General features: G+C 37.4%; 1 protein-coding gene across 1 annotated transcript in view; it reads right to left on the minus strand.

Annotated features, from left to right (window-relative positions):
• The window catches only part of Herc2 (HECT and RLD domain containing E3 ubiquitin protein ligase 2), a 207,278-nt gene that overhangs the window by 125,935 nt on the left and 59,437 nt on the right, over nt 1-21,906 (minus strand). The window contains 6 exon segments of the mRNA XM_047538401.1: nt 9,341-9,526; nt 10,174-10,329; nt 11,578-11,762; nt 16,286-16,464; nt 21,321-21,445; nt 21,561-21,789. Of these exon segments, the coding sequence (XP_047394357.1) occupies nt 9,341-9,526; nt 10,174-10,329; nt 11,578-11,762; nt 16,286-16,464; nt 21,321-21,445; nt 21,561-21,789 (1,060 nt within the window).

The following is a 21,906-nucleotide window of genomic DNA, read 5'->3' on the forward strand; positions in this document are numbered from 1 at the left end:
AAATAAAATACAAAAAAAGGAAAATTGCAACTTCAAGGCCAGCCTGGGCAACTTGGAGAGACCCTCTCTCAAAACTGAAAAATGGATGTAGCTCAGTGATAAAATGTCCTGGGTTCAATCCTCAATTCTCCTCACAAAAAAAAAAAAAAAAAAAATTAAAATGGTAAATTTTAAGTCACACATATATTACTGCAGTTTAAAAAAAAAATGAGTCTGGTTCCACCCCACCCCAACCACTAAAAAGATTGTTCACAAATAAAACTACACACCAAGATGATTATATGGCAAATTCTACCAATCTAATACACACCCTTGAAAGAAAACAAAATGAAAGAACATTCTCCAACTCCCTTTAAGTCTAGCATAATCTTGTTAATTAAAACCTAAATGTCTATTTTTTTTTTCTGTTCTCAAATCCATCGAATACTTTCTCCCTGCCTAGCTAACATTCTTAAGTGAAGAGATTGTCAAGAAGTGCTAAAAGGGTATGGGAGCTGCCCTCTTCCTGCATTAGTTTCCTTAAAACAAAGGGGTAATGGTTATCAATAACTGGTAGGGTCTACAAGAAAAGAAAATAACAGGGCATATAAAAAATTACAAGGAAAATGACAAACACAGATGCAAAGAAATCCAGGAATATTATAAACACAGATGGAAAAAGTGTTTTTATAAAAAAGCAAACCAAGAGCAGCAATAAGTATTAATATGACCAATACATTATAACCAAGAGAGTTTCATTCCAAAAATGTAAGTGATTTTAACCTTTGACACTGTGATGGGCTGACAGATCTGGTTCCATGAGAATGTTATAGGCCAGACTCCATTTTGCTCTGAGACTCCATGTTATGTAGGAAATAAGCTTCTCCCATGAGAACAGCCTGCCTCTGTGCACATGATCAGTGACACGTTTAATAATACGCAATGGCAACTCCTATGTAGTAAAGAATTGCTCTCTTTTGATTCCTATTGCTCCTAAACAATGTACCATGTAAACAGTTATTGTGTGGATATTAGCAACCATTCTTTAGTTTGTACCTAGGTAAGGGTCATTTTGACCCACTTCCCCCTCTGTCGATGATCTCATGATGTTAATGTGTAATTTTGAATCATAACAACAGACACTTATGATTAATGTGATTTTTGGTATAAGAACCCTACAACCCTGGGGTCGGGGCTGTTCTCCCAATAGCCATTTTTTGGGGCACTGTATGAGACAGTCAGCCAGCCAGCTTAATAAAGACTCTCAAATTTGGACTTCTCAGTGGTGATCAGTCTGTTCTTAAGATGCGCCCCATAACAACACGTTAATAGAAAAAAGAAAACTTTAAAAATCATCCAGAAATACAGAAAAACACTTGACAAAATTTCACATCCAATCAAAAATAAAACCTCATCACAAAAACAAAAGCAGAAGGAAACATCTTTAATATTCAAAAAAAAAAAAAAAAAAGTACAAAAAGAATCCTACAACATGTGTGAAATACAGAAAGCATTTCCCCTGGAATACCCGCTTGTGATCGCTGAGTCTGCCCTCCCCCAACCAAGGTCTGATGCCCTTGCTGAACCTGCCCGCCTGCTCCCCTACTGCTGAGGGACAATGCGCCTGCCTCCGTGCTGATTCACCACACCCTCGCTGGGGCTCCCCAACTTCTGTGGAGGGAGGCTGGTGCAGGCATTTTGAATTATTCCTGAGTGCATAGTCATCATCACTGAAAGGTTGGCTCCCTTCCTGAGACACCTACAGGAGACTGGAGGCCCTTTGACAGGTACCTCTATTTACTCACTTACATCTACACACTTCATCATCCTCTTGTTCACAACTAGAAATACTGTAAAGAGTAATTGAACTGATCCAGTTTATTTTAAAAATAAGTCTTTACAGGAGCTATCTGGTTCAGGGTTGCATGTTCTCTGTATTGGGTGCTACTGGTACTGATCTCCCCTTCAAAGGAGAGGTAGTGGAAAACTGCAGGGTCATAATAAGCCTGCAAGGGGGCGGGGGGGGGGGAGGAATTCAGTATCTCTGATTTTCACTGCTAGGGGGACTATATAGAAACAATATGAAAAAACAGGGGAAGAAGGTGTCCCTAACAAACGAAGATGCTATTGTGATAGAATCCAATGACAGCATGGCAGTAGAAATGACAGAAAAAGAGTTTAGAATCTGCATAATTAAAATGATCCATGAAACAAAAGAAGAAATAAGAGAGCAAATGTAGGCAATGCATGACCATTCCAGTAAACAGTTAAAAGAGCAAAAGAACACTTCAATAAAGAGATAGAGATTCTGGGGGGAAAAAAAAACGGAAATACTTGAAATGAAAGAAACGATAAAACAAATTAAAAACTCAATAGAAAGCATCACCAACAGAATAGATGTCATGGAAGACAGAATCTCAGACAATGAAGACAAAATATTTAATATTGAAAATAAAATTGAACAAACTGAGATGTTAAGAAGTCACGAATTATGGGATATCATGAAAAGACCAAATTTAAAAATTATTGGGATTGAGGAAGGCACAGAGATACAAACCAAGGCATGAACAACCTGTTCAATGAAATAATATGAGAAAATTTCCCAAACCTGAAAAATTAAATGGAAAATCAAATACAAGAGGCTTACAGAACACCAGTGCACAAAACTACAACAGATCCACAACAAGTCACATTATAATGAAAATACCTCACATACAAAATAAAGATAGGATTTTAAAGGCTGCGAGAGACAAGCGTCAGATTACATATAAGGGAAAACCAATACAGCTATCAGTAGATTTCTCAGCCTAGACTTTAAAAGCAAGAGGGGCCTGGAACAATATATTTCAAGCTTTGAAAGAACATGGATGCCAACAAAGAATCCTATACCCAGCAAAACTAACCTTCATATTTGACAGTGAAATAAAATCTTTCCACAATAAACAAAAGTTAAAAGAATTTACAAATAGAAAGCCTGCCCTACAAAACATTCTCAGCAAAATATTTCATGAGAAGGAAGTAAAAAGCAACAATACAAGTCAGCATAGGGAGGAGCTACCCTAAAGGAAAAGCCAATCAAAGGACAAGTAAAAAACCAAAAATAAGCCAAAATGACCAGGAATACAAATCATATCACAATAATAACCCTGAATGTCAATGGCCTAAATTCAAAAATCAAAAGACATAAACTGGCAGATTGAATTAAAAAGAAAGACCCAACAATATGCTGCCTTCAAGAGACTCATCTCATACAAAAAGACATCCACAGACTAAAGATGAAAGGATGGGGAAAAACATACCATGCACATGGACCCAGTAAAAAAGCAGGGTTTTCCATCCTCATCTCAGATAAAGTGGACTTCAAACCTAAGTTAGTCAAAAGGAATAAAGGATATTTCATACTGCTTAAAGGAAGCATAAAACAGCAAGATATAATAATTTTAAATATTTATGCCCCAAACAATGGAGCATCTATGTATATCAAACAAACCCTTATCAATTTTGAGAATCAAACAGACCAAAACACATTAATAGTGGGGGATTTCAACACACCACTCTCACCACTGGATAGATCCTCCAAACAAAAACTGAACAATGAAACTATAGAACTAAATACTACAATCAATGATATAGACTTAATGGATATTTACAGAGTATTTCATCCATCATCGAGCAAATATACTTTCTTCTCTGCAGCTCATGGATCCTTCTCCAAAACAGACAATATGCTATGCCACAAAAAAAAAAAAAAAAACATTTGTAAATACAAAAAAATAGAGATCCTACCCTGTATCCTATCAGAACATAATGGAATGCAATTAGAAATGAACAATAAAATAACAAACAAAAACTACTCATACACATGGAGACTAAATAATATGCTATTGAATAATGCAATGATAACAAAAGCCATCAGGGAAGAAATAGAAAAATTCTTAGAGGTAAATGAGAAAAATGACACAACATATCAAAATCTCTGGGACACTATGAAAGCAGTACTAAGAGGAAAGTTCATTGCATTGAGCTCATACATTAAAAAAATAAAAAGTCAACAACTAAATGACCTAACATTACATCTCAAAGCCTTAGAAAAAGAAGAACAGATCAATACCAAAAATAGTAGAAGACAGGAAATAATTAAAATCAGAGCTGAAATCAATGAAATTGAAACAAGAGAAACAATTCAAAAAATTGACAATAAAAAGTTGGTTCTTTGAAAAAGTAAACAAAATCGATAAACCCCTAGCCACACTAATGAAGACAAGGAGAGAGAAAACTCAAATTACTAGAATTCATGATGAAAAAGGAAAGATCATGACAGACACCATAGAAATACATAACATAATTAAAAGCTACTTTGAAAATCTATTATCCAACAAAAATAGAAAATATCAAAGACATTGACAAATTTTTAGAGATATATGATCCTCCCAAACTGAATCAGGAAGACATACACAATCTAAACAGCTCAATTTCAAGTACCGAAATATTCTGAAGAAGCCATTGAAAGCCTACCAACCAAGAAAAGCCCAGGACCAGATGGATTCTCAGCCGAATTCTATAAGACCTTTAAAGAAGAACTGATACCAATACTCCTCAAAGTATTTCAGGAAATAGAAATGGAGGGAATCCTTCCAAATTCATACTATGAGGCTAGTATCACTCTGATACCAAAACTAGACAAAGACACATCAAGGAAAGAAAACTTTAGACCAATATCCCTGATAAACATAGATACCAAAATCCTTAACAAAATACACACAAAAATATATTAAAAAGATAGTGCACCATGATCAAGTGGGGTTTATCCCAGGGATGCAAGGTTGGTTCAACATCCGGAAATCAATAAATGTAATTCATCACATCGATAGACTTAAAGTTAAGAATCACATGATTATTTCAATAGATGCTGATAAAACACAGCACCCCTTCCTGCTTAAAACATTAGAAAAAATAGGAATAGTAAGAACATACCTCAACATTGTAAAGGCTATCTATGCTAAGCCCACAGCCAACATCATTCTTAACGGAGAAAAACTGAAAGCATTCCCTCTAAAAACTGGAACAAGACAGGGATGCCCTCCCTCTTTCACCACTTCTATTCAACATCATCCTTGAAATACTTGCCAGAGCAATTAGACAGACCACAGAAATTAAAGGGATACAAATAGGAAAAGAAGAACTAAAGTTGTCACTATTTGCTGATGACATGATCCTATATTTAGAGGATCCAAAAAACTCCACCAGAAAACTTCTAGAACTAATAAATGAATTCAGCAAAATAACAGGATATAAAATCAACACACATAAATCTAATGCATTTCTATTCATAAGTGATGAATCCTCTGAAAGAGAAATTAGGAAAACCACTCCATTCACAATAGCCTCAAAAAAAAAAAAAAAAATACTTGGGAATCAATCTAACAAAAGAGGTGAAAGACCTCTACCATGAAAACTACAGAACACTAAAGAAAGAAATTGAAGAAAACCTTCAAAGATGGAAAGATCTCCCATGTTCTTGGATAGGCAGAATTAACGTTGTCAAAATGGTCATTCTACCAAAGGTGCTATACAGATTCAATGCAATTTCAATTAAAATTCCAATGACATTCCTCATAGAAATAGAGAAAGCAACCATGAAATTTATCTGGAAGAACAAGAGACCTCGAATAGCCAAAGCAATCCTGAATAGAAAAAGTGAAATAGGAGGTATCACAATACCAGACATTAAACTCTACTACAGAGCAAAAGTAACAAAAACAGCATGGTATTGGCACCAAAATAGACAGGCAGACCAACAGTACAGAATAGAAGAAACAGAGACAAAACCAAATAAATAGTCACCTCATACTAGACAAAGGTACCAAAAACATACATTGCAGAAAAGATAGCCTGTTCAACAAATGGTGCTGGCAAAACTGGAAATCCACATACAGTAAAATGAAATTAAACCTCTATCTCTCACTGTGTACAAAACTCAACTCAAAATGGATCAAAGACATAGGAGTTAGACCAGAGACCCTGCACCTAACAGAAGACAAAGTAGGCCCCAATCTTCATCATGTTGGCTTAGGATCAGACTTCCTCAACAAGACTCCCAAAGCACAAGAAATCAAAGCAAGAATCAATAAATGGGTTGGACTCAAACTAAAAAGCTTTTTCTCAGCAAAGGATACAATCAAGAATGTGAAGAGAAAAAAAAAATTAAAAAAAAATAAAAATAAATTTAAAAAAAGAAAAAAAAAAAAAGAATGTGAAGAGAGAGCCTACAGAGTGGGAGAAAATCTTTTCCACACGCACTTCAGATAGAGAACTTATCTCCAAAATTTATAAAGAACTTACAAAACTTTACACCAAAAATACAAAGAACCCAATCAATAAAGGGGCCAAGGAACTGGACAGGCACTTTACAGAAGAAGACATACAGGTGATTAATAAATATATGATAAAGTGTTCAACATCTCTAGTAATTAGAGAAATGCAAAATAAAACAACTCTAAGATTTCATCTTCCTCCAATGAGAATGGCTATTATCAAGAACACAAACAATAATAGATGTTGGTGTGGATGTGGGCAAAAAGGCACACTCTTACATTGTTAGTGGAGTTGCAAATTGGTGCAGCCACTCTGGAAAGCAGTGTTGAGAATCCTCAGAAAACTTGGAATGAACCCACCTTTTGACCCAGTTATTCCACTCCTCGGTTTATACCCAAAGGACCTAAAATCAGCAAACTACAGTAACACAGTCACATCAATGTTTCTAGCAACTCAGTTCACAATAGCTAGATTGTGGAACCCACCTAGATGCCCTTCAATGGATGAATGGATAAAGAAACTCTGGTATATATATACAATGGAATACTATTAAGTCATAAAGAATACTATTATAGCTATTTGCAAATAGATGGATGGAATTGGAGAATATCATGCTAAGTGAAATAAGACAAGTCAAAAAAAAAAAGGCCAAACGTTTTCCCTGATAAGTGGAGAAAGATATATAATGGGGGTGGGGGTGTGGAGAGTGAGAGAAGAATGGGGGAACTTTATACTATGTAGAAGGAAATGAGAGGGAGGGGAGTATGAAAAATGGTGGAATGAGACAGACAACATTACACTATGTACATTTATGATTACACAAATGGTATGAATCTACATTGTGTACAACCACAGAAATGAAATGATGTACCCCATTTGTGTACAATGAATCAAGATGCAGTCTGTAAAAAATTAAAAGCTAAATTAAAGAATTAAAAAAAAAAAAAAAAACTGCTTTGTTTCCTAGTAGGAATAAAACAAGGATACACAGTGCCACCATTTCTACTTGACAATTTACCTGAGGGCCTAGAAAGTGCAGCTGGTCAAGAAGGAAAGAACTATAAATGACAACAGACATAGGGAAAGACAGCCACTTGACCTAAACCAAAGTAGCACTGCAGAAGAGTAACCAAGGCCAAGTCTTTCACCCAAAAGTGGTTGCACAATAAACCCCACCTCAAAACTTAAACAAAAACCAACTCTAAGTGTGCTATGACTCCAAATGTCAAAGTTGGTAAACTAAAACTTTTAAATATAATGAGGAAGAAGATGTGGGTACAGAGAAGACTTCTTAAAGCACTAAATGAACAACCATAAAAAGATTAACAAGTTGGATTTCATTAATATTAACTTCTATTCATCCAAAACACCATTAGGAGACCAAAGAGACTAGAGTGAGATAAAAATCTATGCAAGAAAGAGAGACAAAGCTTGTATCTCAAATGTACAATAACACTATGAAACATTAAAAAAAAAAAGAGACAGCCAAATAGAAAAATGGGTTTAGGACTTGAGTTGACACTTCACAAAACAGAATATTCAACTGGTAATCACAACACATATATAAAGGTATTAACCCTCATTAATAATCAGGAAAATGCTATTGAACATACAGCAAAGATACCAGTGTACACCCTCCAAAATGCCTAAAACGGGAAGCACTGACAATGCCAAGTCCAGGTGTGGAGGTGAAACTGCAAGAATTCTCATGCTTTGCAATGGAGATGAACATGGGCACAATAACTATAGAAAACTGGCAACCTACAGTAAAGCATCCTCTACAAACTAGCAATTCCACCAAGGAATAAACGTGCCTAAACTAATCTTATCAACTATAACCTAAACCTGGAAACTACTTATATTTCCATCAATAAGTAGAAAGAATGAATTGTGATATACTCAAAGGTATACTACATATAGCAATAAAAGTGAAAAAACTAACATGATGAAGATCAGAGTCTAAATGCTGAGGTAAAAATCAAGACACCAGTGGACATATACTGTAAAATTCCACTTATATGAAGCCCAAGAAAAGACAAAATTAAAACTATGTTGTTCAAGGACACATGCTTAGATAACAAAATGTTCGTAAGAAATAGAGGGGCATGGTGTAAGGAGACAAGGCAGTGTTTGGCAGAGTCCTACCATGTTCCACTTTTTAGCCTGGATATAACACAATTTTCCCTTTGATCAACCACAGACTGCTCTATGTACTTTTGTGCATTATATTTCACAATTTTAAAAAAGGCTTTAAAATTAGTAAGTTGCTGATCAAATAAAATGCCCTCAGTCATATTTACTATAGAGACAAAAATAACATGACAATTTAAGTTCACTCCGAAACAAAAGCAGACAAATGCTGAAACTTTGACTGTATTTAAAATTTAAAAACTACATTTGATATCCTAAAGGCTATTTTCCTTGGCAAACTACCACCTCTTGTTTTAAGCTCCTGTGTGGTAAAGATGATGGTCTAAACTATGAAAGGAAAAAGACCACCCAGCTGCAGTTTTCAGTTTATAGGAACCATGACTTAGATTAATTCTGAATCCAGGAAACCAGAACTATGCACAGTGACTTACTCAAATATGCCAAAGCTCTTAACTTGGAACATCAAAGTTTTGTTTTAACTTGGAATGCTCTACAGACAGTGCCTATGACTCCAGGAATCTTTTATCTCACTAAAGTCAAATAACACCAATAACTTTGGGAAGTCAGCCCAGACCAATTCCTGCCTCCTGAGCTGCACCATGTCTAACTACCTCAATAGTATCTTCTGGAGAAACCTTCCAGGAAAGAGTTTTCCAGTGCTTTCTAAAGTAATCCATTTCGGAATTTAACAACAATTACTAATATACCAGATTTCCTTAAATGCAACCCAAATTTCTCCCGATTTGGATTATCTTCATTTTCTACTTCCACTGCCATCAGTGGAAATGGCAAATAATTGGTCTTCCTTTGTAAAGTGTCTTTTAAACAGAAAGACACGAGGATTAAACAAAGACAAAGTTTCCTTCAGTGAAAGTACTAAGTTAAGATGACTTACCCATTATGCCAGGCCAGGCTAACTCTTCATGATCGTCTCGTTCCTTTCCTGGCGCCAGGTGGTTGAAGCGATCCAGGTGTTCCAACAGGCCACCCAGCAGAGGAACAGCTCCAGCCTCTTGCATGAGACCAGCATTTTTACTGAGAAGAAGCACTATAGAAACTACTAGCTCTGGAAGGAGAACACCTATATTTAAAAAGAAATTAAAAAGGCATTAAAATTTAAAGTGCATATCCTATAAAAGCTCTACATAACCTTACTCTGTGTTTAAATTCTAAGTCACAAAATAAGGAATGCTTGTCTTTTCTGTAGGACTATTTTATCTTTTATTTTGAAAGAGGGATACAATTACCAAAGAGAACCTTCAAAGTTTAAATATTTTTCAAAAAACACTGTTTCAAACACAGAACTATGAACTACAGTCTTTCACTCAGAGAAGTAAACATTTGCCACTATGTTTACCTTCAGAAAAAGAAGGTCTCAAAAATAATGTTCTAACCTCATAAAAGAAACATTAAAAAACACGGTAATAATAGAATATATTATGACTCTGAAGGGGCAACTAATTTGTAAGCTGCCCAAATAAAATTAAACAGTTACCACTGACCTCATTGAAGTGTTAAAGTGATGCTATAAATCTAAACCACCAATTATATTTAAGGGGATATGATTCCCATATCAGAAAGCTTAATACAACAGAATTGCCAAAAGACAAGAGAACCAGAAAATGTATACAATAAATACATGTAATTTTATCTGGAAAAGTTACATTTTAGCTTTCCTCAATCTCCTAAAATAAACATCTGCCCATAGGCAGAAAATAAGAGAGCTACCTGTGAAGTCCCCTTCTACAATGCAGGCCACCTCTGCAAAGTGTCGCCAGCTGGTAGAAGCAATGCTAGCTGCCACAGGCAGTATATCACCAATGTGTGTGCACAGAAGAGCTGTGTACTTTTTCAGCAAGGAGCCAACACCCATTAGCTCAGGACCTTGAAGAAAGATTTAGAAAATTTTATTTTCACTATTAAAAATTTACTCTGTAGACAAACTACTCTACTATTTTATTCACAAGTTTGCATCTTTGGCCTATAATAATTTTCCCAACAGGAGTCTATGAACCTTTAGTCCTTGGCTTGGTTTGGTTTTCTTGTTTTGGTTTGATTTGGTTTTAATTTTCTGTGATACTGGGTAGCAAACCCAGGACCTTGTGCAAGCTGGGTAAGCACCCTACCACTGAGCTACACCCCCGATTTTTTTGCTTATTTATTTATTTTTAATTTTTGAAACAGTGTCTTACTAAGTTCCTTGGCTCTTTTTACAGCATATAACATGAGGGAGAGTGAATCTGATTATGTTGAATTTTATATTCTATACTACAAAATACCTAGAAATTTGGGTCTATAAATACTGAAGTCATAATTTATAAATTTTTAAAATTTTATATCTAATACAAAAATGTTTGTTATCCTAAAGCTTATAAATTATTCTCAATGAACAAAGCTATGCATTTTTCAGTCTCATAAAATCTTCAACTTTCTGCTACATGATTATTAATAGCTTTTTAGTCCTTGTGGTTTTGCCTTTGAGATAGTCATCTCTTTCAGACCATAAATCTACCTATTTCCATCATCGACACCTGCCTAACTCCTTTCAGCAAGTAACTAAGTTATAAAAATACTTAAAAAGCAGCAGATCTTTCTAACCCTGACAGAGAAGCATCATGTCCCATGTGGTACAGAGCGCCTACACATCACCTTGTTTTCATCCTCAGGGATTTTCCCAATTCTGCAGATGAGAAATCTTTGAACCTGAGAGATTTAAATCCAGCTATTAATTAGCCAGAGCTATACCTGAAACTCAGTCTTCCTCCCACTACACCCAGTGTGGCAAATGAACAGTCATTCTGTCACTATTCGATTCCCATATCATGTCAGTCACCAAAGTTCCACAAAATGTGGAACACATCTGACAAATCTTTGTAAGAACAAACTGAACACAAAGGCATCTATGTATGAAGTCTACAGAATTTACATGTTAAGACAATGAAAATATACTGATCAGTCTAATACAGAAATATTAGCTCGAGGAAAGTGGATGCAAAATGAAGCCAACAAAATCGGTGCATTTTATAGTATGAGAACTACACATCTGGCATACGGAATATGCATGTAAAAAAAAACCCTAAATTTAAAAAGTCCAAAAGACACACAGATTCTTTCACATTTTAAGCAACTTACTAGAAATATCTGAGGTCTGACCAATACTTTCTCCTGGATAAAGTTTACTGACAAGTAAACGTTGAAAACGCAGTAACAAATCCAATGAAGCAGATCTTTCACGACTGTGTTGCTCAAAGTCCAGACACGATGAGATTCGACGAGCAACATCTTTCAATCTGGCTACAGTCTGAGAAGCAATGTTTCTACGTAGGGGGAAAAAAGGTTTCAAATTAAATTATTCTTGTTAAAAAGATGAACGGGAGATAAATCATGATATAAGCTAACATTAGAAGTATAGAACACACATGCAAGTCACCTGCAGCTGGCTACCCACCCCAAGTATGTCAGGTGTATCTGCAAGAAGCATAACCTTAGTCAAAATTGAGTACAGGAGCAAAGAAGACTCGAAAGATATAATGCCCCTTTGTTTTACAAATGTGCCTCTTATAGTCTCATGGAAAGGTCCAATCGGAGAGCAGATCTTATTCAAAAAGGAATACTCCTACAAACTTTTGGAAGGAAAATGGGCATTTTATCTAAAGCTGCATTTCAAATAAATAAACATGATCTATTCTTAAAGACAAGACTAGCCTGCATTGTCTACCTTACCAGTCTGCCTTCCGCAGTGAAACATGGGGCAAGGCATGTGGGAGGTACCCAGAGCACACAGAATTATGAGAAAGGAGACCAAAGTAGATACAAACAGCTCCAGGTCAGCATAACAGGTGCCCAAAGAACATGGCAGCAAGGAAAGTGGCAATAACTCCAATCCAAACTGGGCAAACTGACTTGAGCCATAAGCATGAGTCATCAGCAGATGGGAAGAAAGGACAAAAAAACATGAGCTTCCAAGAGGTACCATCAGAAGAACAGTAAATGTTTCTGATCCTGTAAGCAGAATACAAAGGAACAAAGGTGAGGAGAAAAAGACACAGAAGCAGGAAGGGGTCACTGCAAGTAATGGAGGGCCAGGTTGTTAGGACTAGATTCTTCAACATCAAACCACTAAGATTTCAAAAGGAAAATGACATCTTGTTTGTGTTCAAAGAAGTTAACTCTTAAGACAGGGTGAAAACAAACTAGAGGGGATGAAGGATAGGGACCCTACCACACAGCAACAGTGCCAGCAACAGGCAAGCTAGGACTGATCTCTGGTATGGAGAATAAAAAGGAGGTAGTAGATTATTGAAGTCAAAACTCAAGAGGGGAGAACAACAACTGACGTAGGGCCAGTTCCAGGGCTGCCAGGTATATTCCGCCAGCCCCATCTAAGCCAAGAGTGTGTGCCACCAAAAGACAGGCCTGGGGATCTCTACATAACACCAAGGTCAAGGACATGCTTTTGGCTCCACTTCTTTAATTCCTAATGTGACAATAGATTTGCTGAGAGGAGCTGTCAGTGGCACCTGCCCCATGGTTCACCAGAAACTGTCAACAGTGTGAATGACAAGAGCGGAAGGCAGAAGCAGTCAGTGGGCTGGAAGTTGCACAGCAACAAGACTCACACCCAGACTGTCTACAAAGGAGCAATGCATCACCCTTGTCACACAAAACAAAGATGAGCATGCATGGGGACTGTGCCACCTGACCTCAACTTTCAACTTCACTACCCAATAACCTGCCCTGACATCATCAAAACAGAACAAGTCTAGAATTTGGCACTTATGCTATACCTAAAGGAGCAAAAGATAGTAACAAAATATCATAAATATTTGAACTTATTTCTTTATCATAAAATTCAAAATAATTCCAGTAGGGTTTACTAATAAAAAAAAACTTCACAGCTCTTTTTTAATAAAAATGGTATTCCATGGCTCTCTGCCAGCATTAAGAACGAAGAATTATTCTCATATCTGTTTTCCAGGTTATTTTTGGCAACCAGTAACTTCTTCAATCCAAGTTTTCTTAAAGCTAAAGGACATGAAATGTCTCCAAAATCTCTTACATCTTTAGGCTGTTTTTCAAGAACTGTATGAGCCAAATCTACATAAATATCCTCCACTCAACAACATGTAAGTAAATAAAATGATATCTATTCATACAAATGGAGAGACACATTGTCTATACTTTAGAAGAGCCTGGAAAATTGGTGTTCTGTTAATAAAAAGGCTGTGAATATATATTTTTTTCGTTTCTATTCTATGAGGCAATATTTATTTCTATACTTCAGTTCTGGTTTTATGCTTCTTAAATAGTGACATCTTTATTATAAATCTGCTGTGGAACCAAAGTACTGTACAGGACCACAGATACCACAGAAATGAAAAACACTCAGTAGAAAGAAAAATACAGAAAATGGCCTGTGAGGATAGCATAGAGCTAGATAAACACCAGAAGTGTGATGTGTATAATTTGAAATTTTCTAGTACTCACATTAATAAAAGTAAAAAGAAACATAAAATTAACTTTAATAATATATTTATTCTATGCTGTGGCTTGGTTAAGTGTCCCTAAAAGGTAAAACCTTTAAGAGATGGGAATCTAGTGGGAGGAAGTTAGGTCACTGGGGACACACCCCTGAAGACGATATAGAAACCCTGGCCCCTCCCTCTCTCTATCTCTTTGCTTTCTGGTAACCATGAAATAAGTAGCATCCTCTGCCACATGCTCCTGCCATGACATACTGCCTCACTGCAGGCCCAAAAGTAAGAGAGTCAACAAACTGTGGACTGAAACCAAGAGCCAAAGTAAACCTTCTCTCCTTATAAATTGTCTTAAGTATTTTGTCACAGTAATGGAAAGTTACCACATTCCAACGTGTTGAAAATAGCATTTCAACATGAATTAATATAAGAAAAACTATTGAGATATTTTACATTGTTTTGGTGATTTTTTGTTTTATTCATAGTAAGTCTGCAGGAGCCATTGGGTCTCTAACTATGTAGCATCTCAATTTGGACAGTTAAATTTTCATTTAAAATACCTGGTCTATACTTGATTCATAAAATGTATAGTTAGAAAGAATAGATACATATGATTACTATTCCAAATAGACTTTAAAGTTATGAATAAGGAATAAGGTTTTAAATTTTAATTAACAAAAGTGAAACAGATAACGTATTCAGTGTCTCAGCCACAAAGGACACGTTTCAAATGCTAATTCACAAACTGTGGTGAATGACAGTCAAACTGGACAGTAGAGGCCTAGCCAGACCAGTCTCTGCAGATCCAAGAACAGTCTTGAACACACAGAACAGGAGAAATACTGGTCTCCCCTCAGAGGACAAGTGACCCACTAGGGGAATCCAACACTTACTTGCTCTCTGCCAGGGACATGAATGGCCCATGACATAGTTTCCTCAGTGAAGAAAGAAGCATTCAACAACTTAGCACTTCTGGAAAAGACTTGCTTTAAAACTTCTACATAGAACTTTACATCTTAACTACTACGCACTTAACACCAATTTTCTCATCCAATCCTGAATTAACTCTGGGAAAGTAAACACAGCTCTTATTCTTACTCCCACAGTTACCATGCTGCGCAGAGGTTCACCTGCCAAGCTTACAAGCAATTATAACTAAAATTTTCTAAGAACAAACCCCAAACTCGTTCTACTACGACAAACCATGTAGAGTCAATTCTCTATTTTAATTTGTTACATTAAAAGGTCAGAATGTATGAAATATTGATGGAGGAAAATAACCAACAGATGAGAAAAAAACATCAGAAAAACATTTTTTAAAACCATGTTTACTAAAACTAAAGAGACACTAGAACTAAAATTTTCTCTTTCAAAATTTCACTACATATTCACTAACTTCTAGTTTAGGGATCAGACCCACCAACTCCCCTCCTCTGAGAACAGGTAGGCGGAGTGGCAGCCACTGACTGGGTCCCTGCTGTGTACTCAGCTGCCTGGTCCAACATACCTTGGGCTCTACTTTCTCTGGGAGTAGAAAAATATAATAAACTAGGAATCTAAGTTCACCTATTGCAAAGTTTTAATAAACAGAGGTGCAATCATTTTTTCACTTTCTAACAAGGCCCTTTTATAAATCATGATGCTTTTTTGTTCTTTTGAATCACCTTTTTTAGTCAACTCTGTCTGACCACTTTGGCCCTTTCCAAGGTTATCCACTGACAGTCTCTGAATCTCCTTCTGATCTAGCCTTCCAAAATAATGTTCAACACTTCCATTTACTTTGTTTTTAAATTAAAACTTGTCTTACAAAGTAATATACACAAAACTATGATATATAGAATTAGATAATATACAACTAATTTTTAAAAACAAACCTTACCATGACAGTTTTCATCTGCATCTAACCACTTGTCAATGCAGATATGAATCATTTTATGTGTTTACTGCACACTTCAATTTCTCTTCCAAGAAAATCTTTAGAATGTCCTCATACTCACCAACCTCTCTTCTCGGCTATATTTAAGTTTGTTCTTTACTCTAAAATCTACACTAGGTAATTTTCAAAATAATTTTTCAACAGCCAAACATATTCTTAAAATCTTAGTGCTAGAGTTCACTAAATTAAATGAAAATAATAACCAATTAAAACATTATACACTTGAGAGGCTGAAGACAGGAGGATTGCAAGTTCAAAGTCAGCCCCAGTAAAAGCAAGGCACTAAGCAACTCAGTGAGACCCTGTCTCTAAATAAAATACAAAATAGGGCTGGGGATGTGGCTCAGTGGCCAAGTGTCCCTGAGTTCAATCCCTGTACCCATCCCCCCCAACCAAAAAAAAAAAAAAAGCAGCTATTACTATTTACCTAAGAAGTTGCTGTATGAGCTGAACCAGAGGTAAACACTGTTTGCCAGAAGATTCATAGATTCCTGTATTAATAAGGTCTTTGTCCAGTGGAGTCCTACTTCTATGGAATGTTGAAGCATTTGCTTCCTGTTCATCAATTTCTTTTTCCTTCTGTGCTTCTTTTTTGGCTTCAATATCCTGTAATTCATGAAACAGAAATTAGTGAGCAATGATCTCATCAGTAGGCATAAAGGCACCTAGGCTGAGCCCTGACTCCACTGTCCAGCTGTAGCAGCCTCTGTAAACTAATATACATTTTTTAAAAGTATTTTTTTTAGTTATCTATGGACCTTTATTTTATTTATTTATTTATATGCAGTGCTGAGGATCAAACCCCGGGCCTTACACATGCCAGGCAAGTACTCTACCTCTGAGCCACAACCCCAGCCCGAATGCACACGTTTGGTGACACTGGTTCACACACCTCGTCAGAAACCTCATTCAGAGAACCAGCTCCAAGTCCCAGAGCCAGCGGTGAGCTCCGGGCCCCAGGCAGCTTCAGGGACCAGGACAGGGCAGCCAGGGACTTCCCCAAGCGTCCCTCTGGCGGCAGGCACCTTTCAAGGCTAGCTTCTCGGAGCAGACCGCCCAATGAGAGCCTTTCTACACAGAACCAGTCACAAGTCCCAGAGCCAGCGGAGAGCTCCAACCCGCAGGCAGCCTCTGGGACCAGGGCAGGGCAGCCAGAGACTTCTCCAGGCGGCTCTGCTCGCTCCAGCCACAGGCTCTTTCCATGGGGCGATCCAAGATGGCGGACTAGAGGGTGACTGCATCTCCTGTCACTCCAGAACCCAGGATTCAAGAAGGGGAGGCACTGAGAGACTCAGACTAAAATAGAGCCACGGGGTGAGTCTCCCCTTACCGGGTGAAGCTTGGCCTGGGCGGCAGGCCCGGATAGGGACGGCTTCTCATAGCAGGGAAGAGCAGCTAGAGTCTTCCCCAGGTATCCCTGCTCCCTCCGGCGGTGGGCTCCTCCCACATGGCCAGCTTCTCGGAGCAGGCCCCCCCAGTGAGAGCCTTTCTGCACAGAACCAGCTCCAAGTCCTGGAGCCAGCAGCAAGCTCCGGCCCGCAGGCAGCTTCAGGGATCAGGACAGGGCAGCCAGGGACTTCCCCAAGCAGCCCTGCTCCCTCCAGCGGCAGGGTCCTTTCATGGCCAGCTTCTCGGAGCAGACCGCCCAGTGAGAGCCTTTCTGCACAGAGCCAGCTCCAAGCCCTGGAACCAGTAGCAGGCTAGGGGCAGCTTTCTTTGGAAACACTGCATTATCAAGTTCCTCCAAGACTTCAGGCTACTGAAGGCTGGGAGGTGATATACTGGAAATCTACAGGGACACTATAAGCCAATAGAGGAAATCTGCAATATCTCAGAGTCCCACTGCCATCTGACCAATATGAGAAAACAAGGGAAGAAAATGTCCCAAACAAACCTAGATACTATATCAATAAAACCCAATGACAGCACAGCAGAAGAAATGTCAGAAAGGGAGTTCAGAATGTACATAATTAAAACAATCAGGGAAGCAAACAAGGAGATGAAAGAGCAAATGCAGGCACTGAAGGAGGAGAAGAAAGAGCAAATGCAGGCATTAAATGATCGCACCAATCAACAGGTAAAAGACCAAATACGGGAAGCAAGAGATCATTTCAATAAAGAGAGATACTGAAAAAAAAAACAAAACAGAAATCCTTGAAATGAAGGAAACAATAAACTAAGTTAAAAACTCCATAGAAAGCATAACCAATAGGATAGAATACCTGGAAGACAGAACCTCAGACATTGAAGACAAAATATTTAATCTTGAAAACAAAGTTGACCAAACAGAGAAGATGGTAAGAAATCATGAACAGAACCTACAAGAATTATGGGATATCATGAAAAGGCCAAATTTAAGAATTATTGGGATTGAGGAAGGCTTAGAGAAACAAACCAAAGGAATGAACAATCTATTCAATGAAATAATATCAGAAAATTTCCCAAATCAAAGAATAAAATGGAAAACCAAGTACAAGAGGCATATAGGACCCCAAATATACAAAATTACAACAGACCCACACCAAGGCACCTTATTATGAAAATACCTAACATACAAAATAAAGACAGAATTTTAAAGGCAGCAAGAGAAAAGAATCAAATTACATTCAGGGGGAAACCATTAAGATTATCAGCAGATTTTTCAATCCAGACCCTAAAAGCTAGAAGGGCCTGGAACAACATTTACCAAGCCCTGAAAGAAAATGGATGCCAACCAAGAATCTTATACCCAGCAAAACTCACTTTCAGATTTGACGACGAAATAAGATCCTTCCATGATAAACAAAAGCTAAAGGAATTTACAAAAAGAAAGTCGGCATTACATAACATTCTCAGCAAAATATTCCATGAGGAGGAAGAGATGAAAAACAACGATGCAAATCAGCAACGGGAGGAACTAGCCTAAAGGAATAGCCAAATAAAGGAGAAACCAAATCATGTCAAAAAACAAAAATGAGTCAAATGACTGGGAATACAAATCATATCACAATAATAACCCTGAATGTTAATGGCCTGAACTCATCAATCAAAAGACATAGACTGGCAGATTGGATTAAAAAGAAAAATCCAACAATATGCTGCCTGCAAGAGACTCATCTCATAGAAAGAAACACTCATAGACTAAAGGTGAAAGGATGGGAAAAAACATACCATGCACATGGACACAGCAAAAAGCCTGGAGTATCCATCCTCATTTCAGATAATGTGGACTTCAAGCCAAAACTAGTCAGAAGGGATAAAGAAGGACATTACATACTGCTTAAGGGAAGTATAAATCATCAAGACATAACGATCATAAATATTTATGCCCCGAACATTGGTTCATCCATGTACGCCAAACAAATCCTTCTCAATTCCAGAAATCAAATAGACCACAACACAATAATACTAGGCGATTTTAACACACCTCTCTCACCACTGGATAGATCTTCCAAACACAAACTGAATAAGAAACCATAGATCTCAATAACACAATCAACAATTTAGACTTAACGAACATATATAGAATATACCATCCAACAAAGAACGAATACACTTTCTTCTCAGTAATGTAAAGAGAGAGCCTACAGAGTGGGAGAATATCTTTGCCACTCATACTTCAGACAGAGCGCTAATTTCCAGAATATATAAAGAACTCAAAAAACTCTACACCAAGAATACAAATAATCCAATCAACAAATGGGCTAAGGAAATGAACAGACACTTCACAGAAGAAGATGTACAAGCAATCAACAGATGTATGAAAAAATGTTGAACATCTCTAGTAATAAGAGAAATGTAAATCAAAACTACCCTAAGATTCCATCTCACCCCAATTAGAATGGCTATTATCAAGAACACAAGCAACAAAGGTGTTGGCGAGGATGTGGGGAAAAAGGTACACTCATACATTGCTGGTGGGGCTGCAAATTAGTGCAGCCACTCTGGAAAGCAGTATGGAGATTCCTCAGAAAGCTTGGAATGGAACCACCATTTGACCCAGCTATCCCATTCCTCGGCCTATACCCAAAGGACTTAAAATCAGCATACTACAGAGATACAGCTACATCAATGTTCATAGCTGCTCAATTCACCATAGCCAGATTGTGGAACCAACCTAGATATCCTTCAATTGATGAATGGATAAGGAAACTGTGACATATATATACAATGGAATATTACTCTGCCATAAAGAATGATAAAATTATGGCATTTGCTGGCAAATGAATGAAATGGGAGAATATCATGCTAAGTGAGATGAGCCAATCTCAAAAAACTAAAGGACGAATGATCTCGCTGATAAGCGGATGAGGACATATAATGGGGGGGTGGGACGGGTTAGCATTAGGGTTAGGGGTTAGGGTTAGGAGGGTGGTAAGAATGGAGGAAGGAAGGACTGTATAGAGGGATAAGAGGGGTGAAAGGGGTGGGGGGAAAGGGAAAAAAAAAAGAAACCTCATTCAGATGCTCAGTTTTTAAACAGATTATTCTTCCTATAGATACAATGACCAGGCTCCCACTGATGATGATCTCCTGTTCATTTTGTGAAGTCTCTAAAATTTTTACCCCTGCTAACTAATCATTTGTCAATGCAAATATGAATCATTTTATGTGGCTCTCACAAATATTCAGTATGATCTACCGAATAAACACAGAGTGTTCACTTTGTAAGGACAGGAAAGAGCTAGACTTCTCATACATGCAGTTCAAATGTAAATGGCAAAGCCACTGTGGGAAACTATAAACACATGCCAAATCCCTAGGACCCAGCAAAATTCACTTTAATGTTTTTATCCAAGGAAAAAAACGTGTTCACTAAAGAACTTGTACTAGTGTGATTACAGAGGCTTTACATATTCAAAAACCAAAAACAGTCAAATATCATTCAAAAAAGAATAGATAAATAGTGCTAGCATATATAATAGAATATTACTCAATAATAAAAACAAACACCAATACATGCAAAAATGTGGATGAATCTGAGACAAAACAGAGAGAACATAAAAGAGGAAGGTATCTACTCTAAGATTCTACTTCCTATTTTATGATTCTATTTATGTGACATTCAGAGCAGGCAGAATTCATCTAAACTAAAAGGCAGGGGAGTGTCCAAACTGCGAGTGTAAATGGGCAAAGATCTTTCTGGGTGATGGAAATAATCTACGTGATGAAGGAGTATCTGTCAATTTCACTGAAACAGACAAAGTAGGGGCAGTTTTTCATATTTAAATAATGGTTTGCTTGTTTGTTTTCAATTGAAAAGATAAAATATTCATATTAAATAAATTAATTAAATATTAAATAATTTAATATTAATATTAAAAGGTAGAAAATACTTGAAGGTGATTAAAAACTTTGTGTTTTAGCTCCTTCAACAATTCTGGCAATAGGTTATGATTTCTACAATATGAGTACAGTTTCAACCTCAGCTCACTATCAGGTAAAACTGGCCTATCAGCTTCCATGCATTTCAAGGGTTATACCTGGATTTCTGCAGTAATGGCTGCATTTAAGGCCGACTCTAATCCTCCATCAGCCATCAAGCTGCCCACCAGCAGATCAATCATGAATCGACGGCCTGGACTTATATTCACTTCATTACCTGAAACTGGAAAAGGAAATTGGGTTTTTTTGCCACTTTAAGTAAAATCCCCTACTAACACCCCTATTTGAACTCCCCTACCCCTACTCCTCACCCAAGCCCAATCCTTGCCCAAGCGCACCTGCACAGGGCAGGAGAGCAGAGAGCGCCCGGGCTCGCTCCTCAGCTGTGGGCAGTAGCACAGACCAGCCACTCTGCAGCACAGCCTGGGCAGCTGACTGCACAGTGCTCAGCACACCCGCACTGCTGGCCAGGGTCACCACAGTCTGCTTCAGGCTGTTCAAAAGGACACTGCCCAGACCTAAACCAAGGAATTCCGGATCAACCTGGTGACTAATGGCAGCATGCAACTGAAAGAAGAAAAACAATTTATACTTAGAATGCTTAAAAGCAAAATCTTATTAAAGACTGAATAAAATTCAATTTGAAATATTATTTAAATAAACAAAATTAACTTTTCAATACAG

This window comes from Sciurus carolinensis, chromosome 2 (assembly GCF_902686445.1).
Source record: "Sciurus carolinensis chromosome 2, mSciCar1.2, whole genome shotgun sequence".
NCBI lineage: Eukaryota > Metazoa > Chordata > Mammalia > Rodentia > Sciuridae > Sciurus > Sciurus carolinensis.